The sequence below is a fragment of the Artemia franciscana genome, unplaced genomic scaffold (genome assembly GCF_032884065.1).
Source record: "Artemia franciscana unplaced genomic scaffold, ASM3288406v1 PGA_scaffold_58, whole genome shotgun sequence".
Taxonomy (NCBI): domain Eukaryota; kingdom Metazoa; phylum Arthropoda; class Branchiopoda; order Anostraca; family Artemiidae; genus Artemia; species Artemia franciscana.
In genome coordinates, this window is record NW_027062698.1 from 959,898 (window position 1) to 982,780 (window position 22,883).

Consider the following 22,883-nt stretch of genomic DNA (forward strand, 5'->3'; position numbering starts at 1 on the left):
AAAGAAAGGAATTATTTAAGGAACCCTGATAAAATCATTGAGTCATTTGGAAAGGTGACCTTGCTCAAAATCATAGTCGTGGAATGTTTTTATTATTATTATTATTACTAAAAGAAGAAAAAGAAGTATCGCATCTTTGCGCTAAATTAATAGAATGGTAATTACAAAATGATAAAATAGAACAGTGCTTTAAATATAATTGTTGAAGCGATTCTTTCAATTTTAAGTTTGATAACTTAGAGGAGTAGGTTTATGCTCCGGAAGTGAGTTCAAAGCTGGAAAACCGGTCACTTCTAATTGGAATATTTCTGGAAATCTAAGAATATTCTAAAACATACTCTTGGAGCTATTGGAGCTATTTTGAGCTATGCTTTGTGTCAAGGTTATATAGAAGAGAAAGGTTGTACCAATTTTGCTTTCATCTGCCTATTGCTTATCATAAGTATGGCTTACAAATCATATGAGGCCTAGAAGGTAGAAGCTATTTTCTATGTAGTACCAAATATTAGTCTATATATTGGATTTCATAAAATGGACAGTATCATAAACTGATGTTTGGATTCATAAATTTTCAGAGTATAAAAATCATTTTGACGATTTTGTTTTCCTCCATTCTTGGGTGAGGGCATATTGGGTTTGTACGGAAAGGGTGGTCTTTGAAACTCCAAAGGGGGCTCATCTCTATTCTTATTTAAACAAGTGTTTTGAGTACTAGCTTAGCTAGTCTGGAAGGGTAGAAAAGTTTTCACCTGCTGGATATGAGTTTGGTGGCACGTCTTTCAAAACTGTTGTATGTTTCTTATGAAGGTTTATGGCTTTTGGGGAGGGAGTGGACAGGTTATATTTAACTAGCCGCAGATTTTTTAACATTGATACTGGAGTTTAGTTCACTGTCAATGGTAAACCAAAGATCTTGCTCTTTATTTACAGAGAAGATTGGGTGGCTTCTTGTGTGACATCTATGGATACTCGGGGCATATCCATAGACCGAAAACGCGGCAAATCTATTCAATTGTCTTTTTAGCACCATCATCATCCTGGAGTATTTCTTCAAATTGGGTGTGGCGGAGCGGACATAGCCCTTTGGCTGTCATTTAAGCCAGCCCTTTGGCTGGCCAAAGAAAATGTCAATTATAAAAAATGGTAAATACATAGCTCTTTTTAACTTCTTTAAATGTATAGTCGTCGACCTTTTCTAATGGAAAACCAGTCTAACAAAAGCTGCAGGTCTTTGGTGTGTCTCTGGTTAACCTATAGGCCTACATTTAATAGAGCACATACTCCACCCCATTAATGTGCAAATATATGCCATGAATTGCGTCTTAAATCGAAAATGGTAAAATTCTAGTTAATTCACTTCTTGCTATCTCAGAAAGTGTTTATGTTAGGAAAATGGAACTCTCAGGGCTGAATCTACAGACTTAATTATGTCTCAGGAAGGTATTTTGAAGCAGCTAACTCCACTCCTTCTCCCTCTAGAGGATCCTGACCTTTATAAATAGGTGTGTCATAAAAGTGAAACCTTGCAAAATAGATCTTCTGCTTAATTGAAGTACAACAAAATTATTTTCAGCTTCATAACTTTGCTTAAATCCATTTTATAAGGTTTTAAAGATATGCAATTACATTTCCTAAATTTTGAAAAGAAAATAGCCTAGATTGATATGGTTCAAAAATCTAGCCTACTCTAATAGCCTAACAGCAGTTGCATTTTAGAGCTAAAGGCAGAGATAAAGCAACTAGTAACTGTAAATCAAGGTAAAATGTTGTTTTGTCAAAATTTCAATAGGTATAGACCTGTCATGTAGCTAAATTTCAGGGCCCTCTAGAGGGAGGATTGGAGATGGGTACTTTAAAATACCTTCCCAGGACATACTTTAGCCTGTAGACCCATGCCTGAAAATGTCATTTTCCTAACCCTTTCCAAGATAGCAGGAAGTCAAACTCAGGTAAAATGAAGGCTTTTTGGTAAATATGGGACACTCTGTATTTCTTACCATAAAATAAAGAGAGTAGGCCTATACCACTAAATATATTTTTTTTGTGTTATTTCCAAATATAGCTCTTTAACTGAACATTTTGTTTGAAGTCCTTTATGGACCCTTGAAAATAATAATTTGTTTTTTTCTTGTCCTTTTGAATTTTACATTTTTGTTGAACTATTTCAAACAACATGATGCATATGGGGAAACAAGGGCTTTGGGAGGAGTTTCCAATAAAAAAACAACATTTTAAAGTTTAAATGGCTACGCTTTTCATAAAAACCTTGTAAGTCCTTAGGCAATAAATTACAGTAAAATTATAGCAGTTTATTTAAATGGCTTACCAATAAAGCAAACATACCACTCAATGCCTTTTTTTATGTTCTTTATGAATATAATAATTGCATCTACCATAAATAAAATTCAAGTACTTTTTAACCTAAACTTATTTTCCCAATCAGCTAATTATTTTCCCAAAGTAACCGGAACAAAATTCAGAGATAGCCATTTTATTCAGCGTAGTCGAAAATCCTTATAACTATGTCTTTTGGGATGACTTACTCCCCCACAGTCACTGTGGGAGGGGCTACAAGCTACAAACACTGACCAGTGCTTACATATAGTAATGATTATTGGGAAGTGTACAGACGTTTTCTGGGGCGTTTTCATTTGTTTGGGGGCAGGGATTGAGAAGAGAGGGATATGCTGGGTGAACTTTTCATGGGGGAAGAAAATTTCCATGAAGGGAGCACAGGATTTTCTAGCATTATTAAAAAAAAAAAACAATGACAAAATAAATATGACAAAGTTTCTTCAACTGAAAGTAAGGAGCAGCATTAAAACTTAAAAGGAACAGAAATTATTGCACACATGATGGGCTCACCTCCTCCTAATACCTTGCTCTTTACGCTAAAGTATTTTTAAAAAATTTCAACTATTTATTCTATGGCTTTTGTGATTCAGGGGTCATTCTTAAGAAATCAGGACAAAATTTAAGCTTTAGCGTGAAGAGCGAGGTACTGACGAGGGGGTGAACCCCCTCATATATGTAATAAAAATATGAGAATACAGAAGTTCCTTACGTAAGCTAATTTGTAAGTTACTTAAATCTGTAACTAATAAAATTTATTTTTACTAATAAAATAATTCGTAAAAAGTTAGAAGTTCTAGTTGCCTTTTTAGGTTACCAAATAATCGGAGGGTAACTAGACCTCCTTCCTCGCTCCTTTTTTTTCTCAAAATCATTCGATCAAAACTATGAGAAAGCCATTTAGCAAAAAAAAATAATTATGCAAATTTCGTTTTAATTATTCATCTGCAGAGAGCATAAATCAAAACATGCATCGATTAAAAAATGTTCAGAAATTAAATTAAATAAAAACAAGTGTTTTTTAACTTAAAGTAAGGAGTGACATTAAAACATGAAACGAACAGAAATTACTTCATATATGAAAGGGGCTGCTTCCTCATCAACGCCCTGCTCTTCACGCTAAAGTCTGACTCTTTCTCTTAACTATGTTTTTTAAAACAGTAAAAAACTTTAGCGTAAAGAGCGGGGCGTTGAGGAGGAAAAGCCCCTTTCATATATGGAGTAATTTTTGTTTGTTTTAAGTTTTAATGTCACTCCTTACTTTCATTTTAAAAATCTTATTTTTTTTTTGTTTAATATATATATATATATATATATATATATATATATATATATATATATATATATATATATATATATATATATATATATATATATATATATATATATATATATATATATATATAGAATGAAGCAGAACCTTCTATTTTCTACTTTATATATATATATTTTTTTTTAGCAAGCTATATCCCCATCTGTGATACCAGCTCCTTACACTCCGCAGCCAGATGTGTCGGATGCCTCAAGGTCGCCCTCTTTGTTTGTAACGGTTACAGTGGCATTGTTTCCATACCAGGAATTGTTCTCACGGGCCAGATATTTTATCGAGCTCACAACTTTTGGAGGAGTACCAATTGGTAAGAACTTTACTGGCTCCCAATTAACATGCTAATCACAATGTTTTTGGTAAATTTCAATTGCTAATAGCGAACATCTGGACAAGGTACAGCGAGAAAATGCCTGTTTTTAATCTTCCTCTACAGCCACCCCCCTTTCTCTTCAAAGGGTTTGCTGTATCCAGCTGTACTCTGTATTCAAGAATTTGTGTGAGAATTAAGTTTTCAAAAAGAATTCGTGAAATAAAAAAAAAAAGATTTAAATTTAAGAAAGGTGATTGCTTAAAATGAACCGGCAACAATATAATATCTATTGAGGATAACCCACATCAACAAACAGTGGCGTCAATTCACAAGAATTGAAGGGTAAGGGAATGAATTTCCTAAAATCGAGGCTGAGGCAGGTTTATCTTCTTTTATTCAACGAAAATGCAAAAAAAAAAAAATCATTTTCAATATAAATACCTCACCATAAAAGGTATTGATGGACATCTGGAGGGAGGGACTCTTTTCCCTCCCTCCCCACACCATCAACCCCACTGGTAACAAGCATAAGAACAGTAACAATTAATAAGTAAAAATCTAATCAGCAAAATTAAATAGCTTATACGTGCAATTTTATTAATAACATCCTAAAATTTTCAATGCGCTACATAATTCGGTAGTTGTCTATTAAATTGAATACACCCAATAAGTGAGGTTAGGTTTATCCTAATGAAATATACCAAAATATGATGATAGCATAATAAATTATGGAAACTACGGTAAAGTATTGTGGAAAGCTGGCCCCACAGAATGCATTATATTAAACACCTAAACTAACCATATCTATTTATTAAATTTGTAATAAAAGCATACATACCCAATCCAGGAAGGGAAACCGGTTTCTGTCAGATCTTCATTAAGCAAACTACAAACTTTGAGCATTGTTTACATATAGTAATGGCTATTGGAAAGTGTACAGACGTTTTTCATGGGGACTTTTGCGTTGGGGTATGGGTGGGTCGAGGGTTACGTGGGAAGATCTTTCTATGGAGAAATTTATCAAGAGGGAAGAGGATTTCCATGAAGGGGGCGCAGGAATTTCTAGCACTATTTGAAAAAAAAGGGAAAATAAATAAAAGAAACTTCAACTGGAAGCAAAGAGCAGAAAATATTATGTATATAAGGGGGTTTGTCTCCTCCACAATACCTTGCTCTTTACGCTAAAGTATTTTTAGTAATAACAGTTATTTATTCTACTGCCTTTGTAATTCAGGGGTAATTCTTGAAGAATTGGGATGAAATTAAAGCTTAAGTGTAAAGAGCGAGGTATTGACGAGAGTGCGAACCCCCTCATATACTTAATAAAATGTGCAAATATAGAAGTTCGTTACGTTAGTTAATCCGTAAGTTATGTATATTTATTACTAACAAAAAAGTTCGTAAAAAAATTAAAAGTTCTAGTTGCATTTTTAGGTAACCAAAAATGGGAGGGCAACTAGGCCTCCTCTCCCGTCTTTTTTCTCAAAATCGTCCGATCAGAACTTTGAGAAAGCCATTTAGCCAAAAAAAAAGGAAAGTAAAATTAATGTATTGATTTCGTTTGAATGTACGGTGAGTCAAAATTAAAACCTGCTTTAATTCAAAAACGTTCAGAAATTAAATATAAAAAAAACAATTTCTTTTAACTGAAAATAAGGAGCGACATTAAAACTTAAAATAAACAGAAATTATTACGTATATGAAAGGGGCTGTTCCTTCCTCAACGCTCCTCTTTACGCTAAAGTTTGACTCTTTCTCATAACTCTACATTTTAAAGCAATAAAAAACTACTTGTAAAGGTAAGAGCATTAAAATGAAAATTCCAATATGTATACGAATATACAGTTTATAAAAAAGGTATTTTGACTTTGTCATTGCAATGGCTAATTATATTAAGTTGAGTAGTAATTGTGGCTTCTATTACAACTATTCTCGAGTGTAGAAAGGTGACATTTTCCCAAAAAAAAAATCGTTTTACGGATGACAACCTGCATTCCGTATGTAGGTTGTCCAAAGGTCATATCAGCAATATCTTAGGAACAGTTTTGTGTGTAAATTGAAACTTACAAGGTCTGTTGTGGGACATGTTGAATTAAACCAAAAGACAGCAGTCGCATGACAATGCTGCTGATTCTACTCCTACTAATACTACTGCTATTACTGCTACTAAAGCTAAGACTACTACTATTAACTCTACTCCTACATCCACTACTATAACTATTAGTGCTACTATCAGCCTAAAAATATTGAGGCGAAAATGTTGGGCAATATTGGAACCTCATTGAAATAAACCGAAACACATTATGCCCACATAGGTTGTCAATATCATCAATGCTTCCAAACCGGTTGATAGTATTAAGTTGAAAATTTCATCGTATGGTGAACGGAATGTTGAAAAAAGCAATAAAGGTGCTTTGTGTCGATTTCTATTCTTCCATTGTTTTCTAAACTACTAGAAAAAGTGTTTCATAATCATCTATATGGCTTCCTACAGGCTAATAGTTTACTGAGTGAGACGCATTTCGGATTTCGCAAAGGGTACTCGACGACGAATTCTCTGCAACATCTTGTGGAATCAGTGAATAGTGGTATAGACAGAGGTGAAACACCATTGTCTAAATTTATTGATATTCGCAAAGCATTCGATACAGTTGGTTTTCAAACGCTACTATGTCAGATGGAGTCGTTAGGTGTCCACGGAAAGTGTCTGAAATGGTTTGAAAGCTATCTCACGGGAAGATCTCTCAAAGTAGTCTTGAGTGATGTGAACTCAGCAGCATTTCCTGTGATGTGTGGAGTACCACAAGGTTCAGTGTTGGGTCTGCTTTTTTACCTTAAATATGTTGATCTCATGCGTTTTTACCTTAAAGATGTGTCTCTTACCTCGTTTGCTGATGATACTGTTTTAACTTTGTTTGCCTCTTCTGTGGAGGAGCTGGTGAGAAAAGCGAATCTTGCACTGAAAAGGCTAGAGGTCTTTACATAATTAAGTCTATTGTGCGTAAATGTGCGCAAGACATTTTTAATAACGTTCTGCAGAGTTGGTACACCGCTAGATGTGTATGGACTCGTAAATTTATGTGGTAAACCAATTCAGCAAGTTGATCATCTCCGCTATCTTGGCTTTTATCTGGATCACAACCTGTCGAGAAGATGTTACAAATCGCCCATGGGGTTGGCATACTTCGGTGTCTACAGCACTTTCTCTCACAGAGGACACTTCTAACTATATATTATTCGTTGGTTTATCCATATATCTCCTATGGCTATCTCCTATGAAGCAGCAACTTCTTATCCAACTATAGGGTGCGAATTTTACATAAAAAAGCTGTTAGAACAAAAGGTAGATATGTCCAGGATGTGTATGACACCTGTGCTTACTTTACGTCGCTGAAGCTTCTTAATGTCGGTCAGATAAAAGATAACCAGGCTGCTGTATTTGTGTTTCAGTGTATGAATGGCCTAGCCCCAGATCTATTTAAGAGTTTGTACAAAACAAATAGTGATCTGGATAATTATGGAACAAGGCATAGTAATGATATAGCTGTGGATTTACGTCAGGGTACCCGATCTTCATTCTCAATGAAACACCTGGGTCCAAGTGTGTGGAATGAACTACCAGTGAGCAATAGGGAGGCGGAACACGTGCCTCAGTTTAAAAAAAAATAGAAGATTATTTTTTTGGTATAAATGTTGAATTTTATTACGGGTGGTAGGGTGATTAGGGGAAGGAGGGTGGATTCGGGAGGTAAGGGTTGTGGTAGGGAGGAAGGATGGGTTAGGGAGTTAGAGGTTGGCTAGGGAGGTAAGGTGGGGTTGGGAGGAGTGAAAGGGGGAGGGAGAGTTGTGTATTAATGAGTAAGAGAGATTGGATTTCTTATTATAGTAAGTAGATATGTGGACTTCCGCGCAAATACAAACCCTCATAGGTTTTCCCCAGTCCCAAAGTGTTGTATTGTATTTATTTATTTGTGAATGTTGAAATAAAAACTTGAACTTGTACATGCTAATGCTACTACTGCTACTATACAAGCTAAGAATATTAAGGTTTTCAGTGAATACTTTGTTGGATGTTGAACTAAATCAAAAATGAACTATGATCATGTAGATTATCGAAAGGGTGACAAAGCAATATCACAATAACGACTTAAGTTATTAAGTTAGACCTTTAAGGGTAAGTTTTGACAGATTTTGAATTAGCCAGAAGACACTGTGTATATGCTTTTAATGCTACTTCTACAGTTACTGTAACTAATAACACTAAGGGTATTAAGTTGACAAGTTTTGGGGGAGTTTAAATTAGACAAAAAGACTGTACACATGCAAGCATTAAAATGGCATAGAAGCAATATCACAGGCAGTGCTGCTCTTTCATAGCTAGTAATATCATTGATATTTTAAAGGAGCTAATTTAATTTGAAATTCATAGTTCTTGTACCTGTTTTAAGGTTGTAAAGTGATTGGTGGGCAATCAGCCGTCCTCTCTTCCTCATAATTTTCCAAATACCTCCAATCCAAATTTAAAGATAGTCATTTTGTTCTGCATAACTGAACGGTCTTTTATATTTTAGAGATATTGTGTAGGCCAATCCCCCCTAACCCCCGCCCCTTAGTTATCAAGCTTGTCGATTATGTTTAAAAACTAATTGTTGCCTAAAAATTAAATCAAAACCCACTCTGTGTAAGCTGGTTGCCAATAAAACATCTAAGCAATATCCAAAGAACGACTGAGGGTACTATGTTCGAACTATGGGGGCTACTTCTTCTATTACTTCTGCTTTTAAATTTTAATAAATCAAAAGTGTGGAAGGATATCCAAGATGTCAAAGATCATGGATATAATTTTTTTGGATGGTATTCAGTTTTGTTTTTCGGGTCAACTGGAAGAGGTATAAGACTAAATTTAACACCACTATTTGTGTCTAGATTTTTAAAAGAGTGCATGCTGTTAAAATCGTTGAAAAGGTTTCTCCAGCATACAAATAGCAGGCCAAGCTATAAATTTTTAAAGAAAATCCGAATAGATTTAAACTATTACTTACTTTTTCCCTGAAAAAGTCTATCTAACAGGTTGTGATAACAAACTGCAAGTAAGGAGCAGTTTCGCACCCTAAAAAACAGAATTTTGATACTAATAGATATAATCAGATTTTTTATGCTAATTTAAAATATATAAGTTTCACAACCCTAGTGTCTTCTCAAGACTAGAATATGCACTGTGCTAAAAGAAAAGAAATAAAAATAAAAATGGATTGTCAGTTTAAAACGAATATTCTTATATTTATTCCCTAAAGTCTTAACACTTCTTTGTTTATTAAAGTCAAAACAGTGAAAAACGTCAAATGTATTTTCTTTTCAGTAAAGTTTAGTATTATGTTCTGATCTTGAAAAGACCTGGAGTCATCAGCCCTATTCAGGTTAATTTTTGCTCGTTTTGAGTTTAACTGGGTTATTTATTGTAATTTCTCTTCGTTTTGTGTGTTTTTTTTATGGCACTTGGTATTAACCAAGTGACATATAGCAATCGCCAATTCTGTCGGTCTGTCTGTCGGTCCCGGTTTCACTACTTTAGGCACTTCCAGGTAAGCTAGGACGATGAAATCTGGCAAGCTTATCAGGGACCAGACCAGATTAAATGGAAAATAGTCGTTTTCCCGATTTGACCATCTGGGCGGGGGAGTGTGGGGCCAGTTAATTCGAAAAATATAGAAAAAAAGAAGTATTTTTAACTGATGAGCGGGTGATTGGATCTTAATGAAATTTGATGTTTGGAATGATATTGTGTCTCAGAGCTCTTATTTTAAATCCCGACCGAATCTGATGACATTGGGGGGGGGGGGGGGTTGGAGGGGGGAAAACCCCTCCAACCACTCCACTCTCTTTACTACTACTACTATGAAGAACTCACCGCAGCACCAAGCCACTGGAGTCCAACACAGCTACGCACGCTCCTCTATCCCAATTTATTCAGAGCCTCCCTCTTTACACCCTCTCAGGAAGTTTCTATTCCCTTTAAATCTTTCTTTATGACATCCTCCCACCTCAACTGCGGACAACCTGCTTTCTGTTTAGCCCTAGACAGTTGGCTGAAAAGGACAAATTTTGGTAATCTGTCATCCTTTATCCGCAGATTGTGCCCTAGCTATATCTACCTTTCTCTCATTACAGCCCTACAAAGCGGTATTTACCTACGATATTTGCACCACCTACTGTTTGAAATACGGTCTGTCAGAGGGTTTCATTAGTTTATTTATAATGATTTATTTACGTTTTAAGCATGACTTTTTTTACACTACTTCTGCTCCCCTTTGGTTTAAATTAGTTCTGTACTTATTTTAAAAAACTTCTTTTGTTGAAACATCTTCTGTTTGTTAAGTTAAAAGAATTAATTTATGCAAGTTTTGTTGATATTTGTTTTATTGATGAATAAAAGCAAAAAGATTTTGAGTTGCTCTTCATATTCTGGACAAAATTTTGCTAGGAATTCTAAAAATAGCTATATTATAGAACTACAAATTGTTGGGTACGGGTACTAGTATTTTAAAAAATGTGAACAATTTTGGGAATTTTTGGGGGGTGAAGCTGTTCCGTCGTATCTGCTGTTACAACCTTTGATATAGACGAATAATGATCAAACGCTTCGTTGTAGGAATTTTTTTTGTGTGTGTTATATTTTGCTTTAATAGCTTGTTTGTTTACATTTATGCATTTTGAGCTAGTATATTAGCTAATATAGTTCCAATTTGTTGTAAAAAAAAAAAAAAAAAAAATGAGATGAAGAATCCCTGACAAGATTTGTTTCCAGTTCCGATTCCCTTGGTTCTGAAACTTTTATTGAGGTGTCTTCACGGCCTGAAATTTTAATGAGATCAAAAAAAGAGATCACACTAAGAATATAACACACACTTTCAAACTAAGAATCAATACAACCATTTTTTTTTCAAACATTCTTTGTCGCTGATGAGCTCCCTTCGGTCAAGAAATCAAACTTTAGTATCTACTTGTCCTTTCCGTCCAATGTTTCCTCACAGTTTCAGCTAGGTCGCTTAAGGCGTTAATCTATACCATTAACCGTATATGAACTATTGAAGACGTCTCATTCTAATAACCTGGATGGAGATAGTGTCATTTGATTTAGCTCAACATCACCTTAAATATTTACAGAAAGTTTCAAATATCTTAGCCGTTCCTGCCGTATTGCAGATGAACCATGTTGACACCCTGGATGCATACAGTTCACCGATTTAGTTCAATATCCTCATCGACATTCCCTCAAGACAGGGTGTTTTTTTATTTAGTTTAACATTTCTCTCAACTTTCGGTGAAAGTTCCCACTTAATACTCTTAAATGTTCCCGAGTTATTGCATATATGCCATATTGACATTCATAATGCACTTAATGTCTCCTGAATTAGTTCAATATACCTCTCGATATTCACTCGAAATTTTTACTTAATACTGTTAGTTGTTCCTGAAATATTATAAATGCGCCCTTCTTTTACCTTTATGTTCACAGTTGCTTTTGACTTTGTTGTACAATGTTTGTTTATTCCCTGAAAGTTTCTACTGTGGTCCATGGAACTTCCTGAGATACTGTCAATATGTCTTTTTGGCAACCTTGATGTACATAGTGCGTTTTGATTTTGATCAGTACCATCTGTACAATTATCTGAAAGTCGCCTTAATACCCTAAGAAGTTGCTGAGATATTTTTGATATGCCCTTTTTTCAACCTCAATGCAGATAGTATCTTATCGTTGAATTCAATTTGCTCTCTGATCATTCCTTAAAAGTTAAACTTGATATCAAAAGCTGTTCTTGACATGTTGCGGATACTATCTTTTGACAATTTGTTCGGGATTTATCTCAACATGCACCGAAGGTTTCAGCTTTATACTTTAAGCAATTCTTGTTATATTATATCAACTTTAAGCGATTCTTGTTATATTATATCAACTTTAAGCGATTCTTGTTATATTATAGGTTCATCATTTTGACGAAATGGATGCACATAGTGTCTTTCGATTTAGTTTAGAATCCTCCCCCAGCATCCTCTGAAAGGGTCTACTAAATACTCTTGGCCGCTCTTGATATTTTGCAGACGCGCCCTTTCAACTACTTAGGTGTATATAGTATACTTTGATTTTGTTCGACACCCTCCTCACCAATGACTGAAGGTTTCAACTTAATACCCTTAGAAATTACTAAGATATTGGAGATGTGCTCTTTTGACTACCTGGATGCACATATATTCTTATGATTCAGTTCGATTTTCTTTTCAACCTTCTCCTTAAAGTTTAAACTTAAAACCCCTAGCTGCTCAGTCATTGTATACTAGCCATTTTGACAATCATGATATTAGTCTACTTTTAGTCTACTTTCATGTTTAATTCCTGGTCTGACATGTTGAGAGCCAAAATAATTGGACAATATCAACGCGGTAGCTCCCGAAAATGTCTGGGACAGCACTGCAACGCAACTGTGACCATGACTGGGGTCTCATTCGGAACCGGTTTTAGACTGATTGGAAACCAGTAAGATCTGGATTGCCTCATGGGTTGGACCTCACTTCCTCAAGGCCATGGTCACACAACAGTTGCATGCGCAATCAGTTAGCAATTCTAGTCTCAAAACAGTTGCCCCGTGGCTGCTGGGCCTTAGTCGCTCCTGAGCCGTTCTTGATAGTGCAAATGCGTCTTTCTTACGACCTTGTTACATGTAGACTCTCATACACCTTCCTGACTCATACAGTTTAGCACCCTTCTCACCATCCCCGAAGACCTGACTAAATTTTATTTCCAAGGATTTCAATAAAAGTGGTACCAGAATTGATAATAAGTAAAATACGCTTAGCTACATATATATATATATATATATAGATATATATATATATATATATATATATATATATATATATATATATATATATATCTATATATATATATATATATATATATATATATATATATATATATATATATATATAGTGTATAATATATTAGTTCTTCATCACTTTTTCGATGGTTTTATCTCCGTGGGGCTCTTAGAAAATGTAAATTTTTTAAATCGCACCTTATCTACCCATGAAAGTTTTTGCCCAGAAAATTTCTTTTCCGCCAAAAACTAATCCATGCTACCCCCGAACCTCCTTAGGTAGTGCTCATTTTTACATTTAGCATTTATCTTGTATTGATTAATTCAGTTTTAAGGAATACATTTGTATCTGTGCTTTTCCTATATCACAAAATGTTCCAGGAAAGTCTAAAAGGATTTGTTAATAGCAAGCATAATTACATGTGAAGAAAAAAGGTCTTGACCAGACATCGCAACCATCTTGAGGTTTTCGCTCTTGTAATGTATTTAGCCAGTCTTCAAAATTTATCCTTTTATAAATTTTTTAGTTCCGAAAAAACATATTGTCTATTGTCTGCAAATGATTAACTTTTCTTTTCTTTTCTAGATAATGAAGTAGCTGGGCAGTAAATTTTGGAACTCTGTATGAGCCTGTTCTCTGCTGCATTCGTCTTTTTGTGTATAGACGCTTATTTTTACATAAAAAGACAGTGCAGCAGAACTGGTTTCTTATAATTTTAAAGTTTAAATAAAAAAAAACAAGGGTTCTAAACCTCAAGTTAAATAGAATCTCAGTAAAATTCGCGTATATTTTTTTTGCTCCCCTTTTTATATTTTACTAAGAAAATAGAACCCTCAAAAAAATTTTAATCAATTTTGCTTCAATTTTTTGCTCATCCTTCACCTAACGAATTTACTGCTCATTGAAGCTGTGCAATTATGTGGCCTCTGCTCCTGCCAAAGAACCTCTTCCTGACTCAACATACAACATTTTTTTATTTTATATTTTAATATAAATTTAATCAATAAAATATTGTTTCTTTGTATTCTTGCAAACTGCTTGTTGTTCTTAGAGCTAGGGATAGTTCATAGGGACGGAGTACAAGATAGAGAAAATTAAAATAAATACATAACTATGTTTATCAAAACAATTTATGAAGAGTGCTTACTATACACGAACAACTATTGTATACTTTCAACTTTAAGCATCCCCTTTTAAGAAGGGGATGCCATGAAGGAAAAGTGATATTGTGGTTATGTTTCAAAAACAGTTTCGACAGACCTATTTTGGGCCCGCCATTTTATATTTGCGGATTAATGCTAAACTTAAAAAATGTAGCTAGGACTTTTTTATATATAGAGTGAACCTGATAAAAGTAGGAAAGGGGATCTTGCTTGTCCAAAAACCCCAATGCCAGGGTTTACTGTATCTATATGCTTACTTACTAATGGCGAAGTAATAATAATCATAAAATGACTAAAATAATTTATTCTTTCAAATATATTGACCATCGGGTAAAGAATAATTTCAATTGAAAATATATTGCGTATTCATTGAAGAGGCAATGCTACTAATTGTTTTGGGGAGTTAAATGAGGATTGCACAACTCATATTAATGGCCTTTTCCGTTTCTTTTTGTGCTGGATTTCTTCAGTCAATTTAGTCTGTTTGGTTTAAGATTTTTAACTTAGAGGATTCGACTTATGCCCGCTCTGATCTCTAAAATTGTGTCTTTTCTTTCGGGAAAATGCATCGTTTTCATGCATTGAATTTTTAAATCAAATAACAGTGTATACAGTACTTTTGCGTTGATGATAGCTTCTGGTCTATGGATGAGCATCCTAACCCCAAAAAACCTTTGGGCGTTTTTATGAGTATCTAGGCTTGTATGAGAAGCCTAGAGGAAACTTTTAAGAACCTAATAAAATTATTGAAGAAGAATTTTTATCGTCCTTCAAAAGAACTATGCAGTAAGGTCGTGGAAATATGGCATATATTTTATGACATTTTACAAAATGTTGAAGATTAGCAAAAAAAAAATATAAAACGCCTTTTAAACCGTCGATTGTTGAAAAGACGTTATACTTTTGACTGTGGGGGAGACCTGTACTTAACGCTTTCAGTTTGTAAAACTCATGATAATTTGATTATAATAGATTTTGAGTTGATTGTAAATCGAAAGTAACTCTAGAACAAAAGAGGTTATAGCATTAAGCGTTAATTATTAATAGCATAAGTGCAACAGCATTTTTCATAAGCTTGCTCTTTGGGAAACAAGTTCTTTCTGCTGTTGTAATTGAAAATACCCTTTATAACAATTTTTTTGCCGATTCGAGCTATATGGCTCAACCCTTTTTCATAGATTGTTGGCAACAGTAGTATTTTTTTAGTAATTTCTTTAGTGCAATCAGGCTGTCTAAACATAGGAATTGACTATCCCTTGTGAGGTGTTTCTTTACCTACCGTAACGGTGATACTAGTATATAGCTAGTAAGAATGGTGGGTATTCAGAAGAATATCCATTGACACCCTGTTATATCTCTAGAAGCCGTATTATTAATCCTTTGGAGGAGTATAAACAGCTTTCTATGAGCTCTGCAGAACACGGGCATTCATTTTTGGGAACAAGCTTTGTGTAAAATTTGCAGAGAAGCATAATTGTGATGGATGGCATTGTGTCCATAGAAGGTATAATTTCACGATGCTTTCTTGCCCAGAAGGAACAAACCCATTCGAAAATATCTACCGCGTGAATGGATGGTGAAAATATATTTTTGAGGAGATGGGATTAATCAATATTCTTTATAGCTTTACCTCCAAAGATGAAACCAGGGTGTTGCACGATCTTTGACTGACTAACTGATTTTTTTGTGTGTTCTCTCTGTCTTTGATTTTTAGAAACTGACCCTCTTGGCAATAGATAACTTTTCTGTCTCCACAAGATATACCTGTGGGTACCGGGAAACCTAGGTTGTGTCTCCATTCCTAAGGACATTTGTCAGTATCAGTAAAAAAGTATAGAGAATTCTTTACCTCAAAGCAGCGTCGACCTGAAAACACTGTCAATTAATCCAATCTGTTTTAATGTATTGCACCTTGCATACGGTAAAGCCCTGCTTATCCATAAATGTGGTCATGATAAAAGTTGAAAAAATCAAAAAGAAAGTGTTCTCCACTAATATTTAATATTTGCACCATAATGCATTTTAAATTACATAAGCCGATTTTTTTTCTGTTGACAAGATTATTACCTGCCCTTTAAATAAAAATGGTTAATGGCCTCTTTTGAATTATATTATTGAAAACAGGAAGTTTTGCATAAAAAGCAAAAAGTTCAAACCAAACGAGAACCAAAAAGTAAAATTCAAAAGATTTTGCATAAACTCTTATTTTGAGCAAAATAATTTTGATAAATCAAGCAGAAATCCATAAGAGAAGGAAACTTAAAATGAAGAAAAATGAAAAGAGTGAATGAAAGCAAGCTTAGAATGAACGTAAGTTGCCGTAAGTAAGGGTGGTGATGTCTAGTGCGGGCTAATCAACAAAAAACTTCAAAAATCCTCAGAAAAACCAGTAATTTCAGGCATTGCCTAAAGTTGCTCGAGTAGGGACTATAAGAATGATTGATAAAACCAAGCAGATTAAATACGATTTTAAGTTTTATTCTGACACAATCTTCCTATATTAGCTGTCTTACAAAACAAAATTGAGTCTTCGTCAGTATGGATATATACACTGTCTGTGTCAACTAGAATTTCCCTGTGGACATTGAGATTGGCAAAGCCATTTAGCCTATTTTCAGACGTCACGTTTCTTAGGTATGTCTTGATTCTCCGAAGTGTAAAAGGAGCGCTCTGTTGTGCTGGTCGATACAGGTATAGTGATTAAAATATTAAGTAAGATATGGATGTTCGGAGAGATTGCCTTGCCACAAATATTTAGGAAATCAGTTGCATTGACATGGTGTGCCTTGTTCTGTTAGAGTAATTTTTGCCAAATTTTTCTTTCCGTCATCAAACGTTTAAGGTGTTGTTTTCCAAATCTTCTTCATAAATTTCGATCAACTTCAAAAATGGCTCTTTCATCTCTTTACTTTCTTCACTATTCTGTGGATAAGTGTGAAGCAAACAGTGAAACCCTTTTAAAATATTCTTGTGCTTTAAGAGACGCTCTTCTATAAAGTTTTATACTTTCAATCCAGAAGATGAATAAGTTAATTCTTTAAAATTGTTCTGTGCTTTCGGCTGAGACATTTCTTCTGTGTATCTGCCTGTCTACAATCCTTGTAACACTAATTGTAGTTCCATTCTTTTTGGCCAAATTTCCATTCAATTTGGCCAAAGAAAATAAAATCAGTGAAAAATAGAATGTTAAACTTTATTTTGCCGTGGGGGGAGGGAAGGTGTCAGCACGCCATAAGTTGAACACCTTACGAATCGTGCATGTTGTTTCAATATCTCTGGCGGGGTGTCCATATTGCTGATGGACGGGTTCTCTTTGGTAACAAACGTAGTGAGAGCCAATTCAAGTTTTGTTCCACTTCCTTTTTGTAGCTCTTTAATGTTAACAATGCTTGATATAGCAACAGGGCCCTTGACTGATACCTAGTGCTTTGCTCAATCTTTGACAAAATTTTTAAGGCCTACTACCGCTCTATCTTGATAGGTCCATAGAACTTGCTTGCTTTTTTTTTTTTTTTTTTTTTTTTTTTTTTTTTTTTTTTTTTTTTTTTTTTTTTTTTTTTTTTTTTTTTTTACTGAACTAAGTATTTACAGTATACATTACAATATAATACTCTTCTGATCTTGTCAAGTGCCTGACAAAAGGCTCTTTAGAAGGGCAGTCCAGTAGACGTGAAACAAATATACCCTCATTCAAAATTTGATTCAATCCAAATTCCAATTTTCAACCCATCAACTAACAGTGGTCCCCCAATTACCTAAAAAAAAATTCACATAATACCAATCTATTAGCTTTATACAAGTTCATAATTTTTCCTTTTTCCATTTCAAACACCATAATTAGTTAAGGCCTTTTCATTGTAGTTGCCCTGAAAAATTAAAAAAGTACACCAGCTTTGCCTGAAAAACTTTATTAAAGACACGGCTGAATGTGAAAATTGCCTTTGCTTTTGAAATTTATTCTGCTTTTCAACTGGCTGCAAACTACCACGTTTTCTTATATTTTCTCATGCTGTCGATAAATAAGTTTCTTAAATTGAAATTGCTGGAACTCAAATAAGGAGAAATAATATGTAAAAATATCGTACAGATATGTAAGTTTCTGAGCCGTCTCTATTTGACAATACGGGAGAATAAGGACACGGAAAAAAAACGAAGCTATCCACAGCAAAAAAGAAAATAATAATTTTGCAAAAAAAAATCTTATTTGAGCCATGATTTCAATGAGGCTTTTTCTAGGAAAAGACTTCGCGCTTCTGATTTTTTTATTTTTTTTTTTATTTTTTTTTTTTTCTTAGCAACTAAGCGGATTTGAAAATTGTTTCCACTCAACCAATTTTGCCTAAGAAAGCTATAATAAAGAAAGATCAGTACTTGGAATTCTTTTTTTTTTCTTTTGTTGTCCTGTTGCCTTGCATTGTCTTGCTTTGCCTGCTTGGTCTCCGAACTTATCAAAGAAAACGCTCTAGTATGTTACTTTAAAAATCTAACCCAAAATACTACTCGAACCTTATTAGAAACTATATAGGATTAATCAAAATATAGCTCATGCTTTGTATACAAAATATTTTGTTGCTAAACTCCAATTCAGCTCAGGTTCGTTTTGATGGAAATTGGCATTAGGGCATTGTCAATAGTCCTTATCGAATTTACTTGTTATGGCACTTGGTATTAACCAAGTGACATATAGCTATCGCCAATTCTGTCGGTCTGTCGGTCTGTCTGTCGGTCCCGGTTTTGCTACTTTAGGCACTTCCAGGTAAGCTAGGACGATGAAATTTGGCAAGCGTATCAGGGACCGAACCAGATTAAATTAGAAATAGTCGTTTTCCCAATTTGACCATCTGGGGGGTGGGGAGTGGGGGGCCGGTTAATTCGCAAAAAATAGAAAAAATGAAGTATTTTTAACTTATGAGCGGGTGATTGGATCTTAATGAAATTTGATGTTTGGAATGATATTGTGTCTCAGAGCTCTTATTTTAAATCCCGACCGGATCTGATGATATTGGGGGGAGTTGGAGGGGGAAACCTAAAGTCCCGGTTTTGCTACTTTAGGCACTTCCAGGTAAGCTAGGACGATGAAATTTGGCAAGCGTATCAGGGACAGGACCAGATTAAATTAGAAATAATCGTTTTCCCGATTTGACCATCTGGGGGGGGAGTGGGGGCCGGTTAATTCGGAAAAAATAGAAAAAATGAAGTATTTTTAACTTATGAGCGGGTGATTGGATCTTAATGAATTTGATGTTTGTAATGATATTGTGTCTCAGAGCTCTTATTTGAAATCCCGACCGGATCTGATGACATTGGGGGGAAACCTAAAATCTTGGAAAACACTTAGAGTTGAGGGACCGGGATGAAACTTGATGGGAAAAATAAGCGCAAGCCCCAGATACATGATTGACATAATTGGAACTGATTCGCTCTCTTTGGGGTAGTTGGGGGGGGGAGTAATTCTTAAAAATTAGAAAAAATGAGGTATTTTCAAGTTACGAACGGGTGATCGGATCTCGATGAAATTTGATGTTTAGAAGGATATCGTGTCTTAGAGCTCTTATTTTAAAATCCCAACCGGATCTGGTGACGGGGGCGGGGAGTTGGAAGGGGGAAACCTAAAACTTAGAAAACACTTAGAGTGGAGGGATCGGGATGAAACATGGTGGGAAAAATAAACACAAGTCCTAGATAGGTAATTGACATAAATGGAACGGATCCGCTCTCTTTGGGGTAGTTGGGGGGGGGGGTATTTCTGAAAAATTGAAACAAATTAGGTATTTTTAACTTACGAACGGGTGATCGGATCTCCATGAAATTTGATATTTAGAAGGATATCGCGTCTCAAAGCTCTTATTTTAAATCCTGACCGGATCTGGTGACATTGGGGGAAGTTTTGGGTGGAGAAACCTAAAATGATGGAAAACGCTTAAATTGGAGGGATTGGGATGAAACTTGGTTGGCAAAATAAGCAGAAGTCTTGCATACGTGATTTACATAATTGGAACGGATCCGCTCAATTGGGGGGGGGGGGGGGTAATTCTGAAAAATAAGAAAAAATGACGTATTTTTAACTTACGAAGGAGTGATCGGATCTTCATGAAACTTCATATTTAGAAGGACCTCGTAACTCAGATATCTTATTTTAAATCTCAACCGGATCAAGCATAATTGGGGGGGGGGCGGAAATATTAGAAAATACTGAAAGCGGTGAGATCAGGATGAAACTGGATGGGAAGAATAGAAACCTGTCTAAGATACGTGACTGACATAACTGGACCGGATCTGCTCTCTTTGGTGGAATTTGGGGGGGGGGGGTAATTTTGAAAATTGAGGTATTTGTAACTTACGAAAGGGTGACCAGATCTTAATGAAATTTGATATTTAGAAGGATCTTGTGCTTTAAAGTTCTAATTTCAAATTCCGACCAGATCCTGTGACATTTGGGGGAGTTGGAGGGGGGAACCGGAATTCTTGGAAAACATGAAAATTGGGGTATTTTTATCTTACGAATAGATGATCGTATCGTAATGAAATTTGATTTTTAGAAGGAATTCATGTCTCAGAGCTCCAATTTCAAATCCCGACCAGATCTTTTGACATTGGGGGGGAGTCGGAGGGGGAAATCTTGGAAAAACACTCTGAGTGGAGGAATCGGGATGAAACTTGGTGGATAGAATAAACAAATGTCCTTGATACGTGATTGACAGAATCGTACTGGATTCGCTCTCTTTGGGGGAGTTGGGGGGAGGGGTTCAGTGATTTGGCGAGTTCGGTGCTTCTGGACGTGCTAGGGCGATGACAATTGGTAGGCGTGTCAGGGAGCTGCACAATTTGACTGGATAAAGTCGTTTTCCCAGATTCGACCATTTGCGGGGCAAAAGGGAGAGGAAAAATTAGAAAAAATTAGGTATTTATAACTTACGAGTGGGTGATCGGATCTTAATGAATTTTGATAGTTAGTAGGACCTCTTATTTTCCTTTTTAAATCAATCTATTGATTCATAGAATTTTGTTAGAGCTCATACCATATGATCTCTTGGCTCTTAGCTCTTCTCGCCTCGTCACAAGTGCCATATGAGCTCTTAGCTCTTGTTTCTTTATATCTTAACCACAACCAGACATCTGATTATTACCTAGAGCACAACACTTCCTTTGTGATTTCTGTGTGCTTTAAAGTTCTGCTTCTTGGTGTGCTTAGAAATTAATTTGTTAGAAATTTGTGAAAGATAGATTTTTCTGCCTTGTGTAAGGCACGATTTTCTAACAAACCTTACGACATGCCTATGAAGTGTGATGTGTGAAGTTTTAATCAAATAAAACGAAAAAAAAATGAGCAGCAATATTATTTATATGTAAGCACTCTGTTTCTCTGTGGTAGTATATTTCCTTTGTTTGGAATACGAACCTCATTGTGCCAATTTTCGGCTAACACGCCGTTAAAGCGAAATTTTATATGAAAATGCAGTCAAACACAATGACTAAGCGACGTCACTGTGTTCATTATAGCTTGCAGTTGCAATTGAAGCTCTGAAGTCGTTGTAGAAATTTTTTCTGAAAGAAAAAGCATCTAATGAATGGTTTATAAAAAAAAAATATTCCAGTCGGAAAATTGCTCCACTCAGAGACACAATTTTCAACTTTATTCTGAAATTGAGACATTAATATTTGCATAAACAGGACAACCAAAAGTCCAAATGAATTTAGATGGTACTAGTGCAAAACTCAAAAAATAAAGAAGGCTCATCTCTAGGGTTGGACCTCTTTTGGGTTTGTAAAATCATGCAAATTTTCTTCTAAAGATCATTATTAACCCTCAAATATATATAAAAAAAAGAAATATTCCATCCAATGAAAGAAATTAATAGTTTAAGGCTGAACATTTTTGGGTGGAGAAGAGCGGATTTTTTGCTGGTTGTTTTTCTAATTTTCTATCGGGAGGGAAGTTTCCAGGGGAATTACTTGTCAAGGGAAATACTATACTGGGGGAATTTTCCTTAGTACCTTTACACAATTCTTTTTAAATGTCTTTTTTTATCTCTCTTCCGTCTCAATTTCACATGTGGAGTTATTAAGGGTAATTGTTCAGAGTAGATTTTCGATGGAATTGAATTTTCTAGAGGGTGTTTTCGTTGGGAGATAAATTTCTCCGTAGATGTGGGGCCAGATGTACTGGTGTTAATTAAAAATTATAATAAATTACATAAGATAAAGACAAGTTTTTTCAACTGAAAGTAAGGAGTAACAATAAAACTTAAGAAGAACAGAAATTATTACTCGTATGAAGGGGATTGCCACCTTCTCAATAGAGAAGGTGGCAATCTATATTGAGATTGCCAGACTACCTGATAAAACTATGAAAGTAAGAAACCTGGTGTTTTCCAGGTCATTTTGTGAAAATTCAAATAGCCATATTGAACCTTATTAACCCGAATATTATTATTAGCCCAAATTGGCATCAATTGTGGTTATATCTGGTTTAACGCAAAAGTACGGGTTATTCAGCGTAAAATACACAATAATCTATGGTAAACGAAGAAAAGGCCATAAAGTATACTATCAGATAAGTTATGGGGTGAAACTTTGAGGGTGAAATTTTTCCAAATGTTTACAAATTTTGAAATATATGGGAATTTATTCCATGTCTATCTATCACTTAAATGCCTGAAAATTGACAATTAGTATCAGTAATTCAGTATCACTCCCGTTAATTACTAAATGTATTTTAGTTTATTCTCTGTAGATTTGATTATGCTGTCTTTTGAAATGTAAACATTAATGATAGGTTGGCTCTTGAAAAGAACTACACCTTCAAAGAAAAGCCACACTTTCTTACGGTTGCCTTTCTAAGTAACCAAAATCG

The 22,883-nt window shown here is 34.9% G+C and overlaps 1 protein-coding gene across 1 annotated transcript in view; it reads left to right on the plus strand.

Moving 5' to 3' along the window:
• The first annotated feature begins 1,037 nt into the window (after positions 1-1,037).
• LOC136042064 (uncharacterized) overlaps positions 1,038-22,883 on the plus strand; it is a 66,368-nt gene continuing 44,522 nt past the window's right edge. Inside the window, exons 1-2 of the mRNA XM_065726936.1 lie at positions 1,038-1,143; positions 3,812-3,989. Coding sequence (XP_065583008.1) covers positions 1,141-1,143; positions 3,812-3,989 — 181 coding nt within the window. The 5' untranslated portion in view covers positions 1,038-1,140. The remainder of the gene's footprint in view (positions 1,144-3,811; positions 3,990-22,883) is intronic.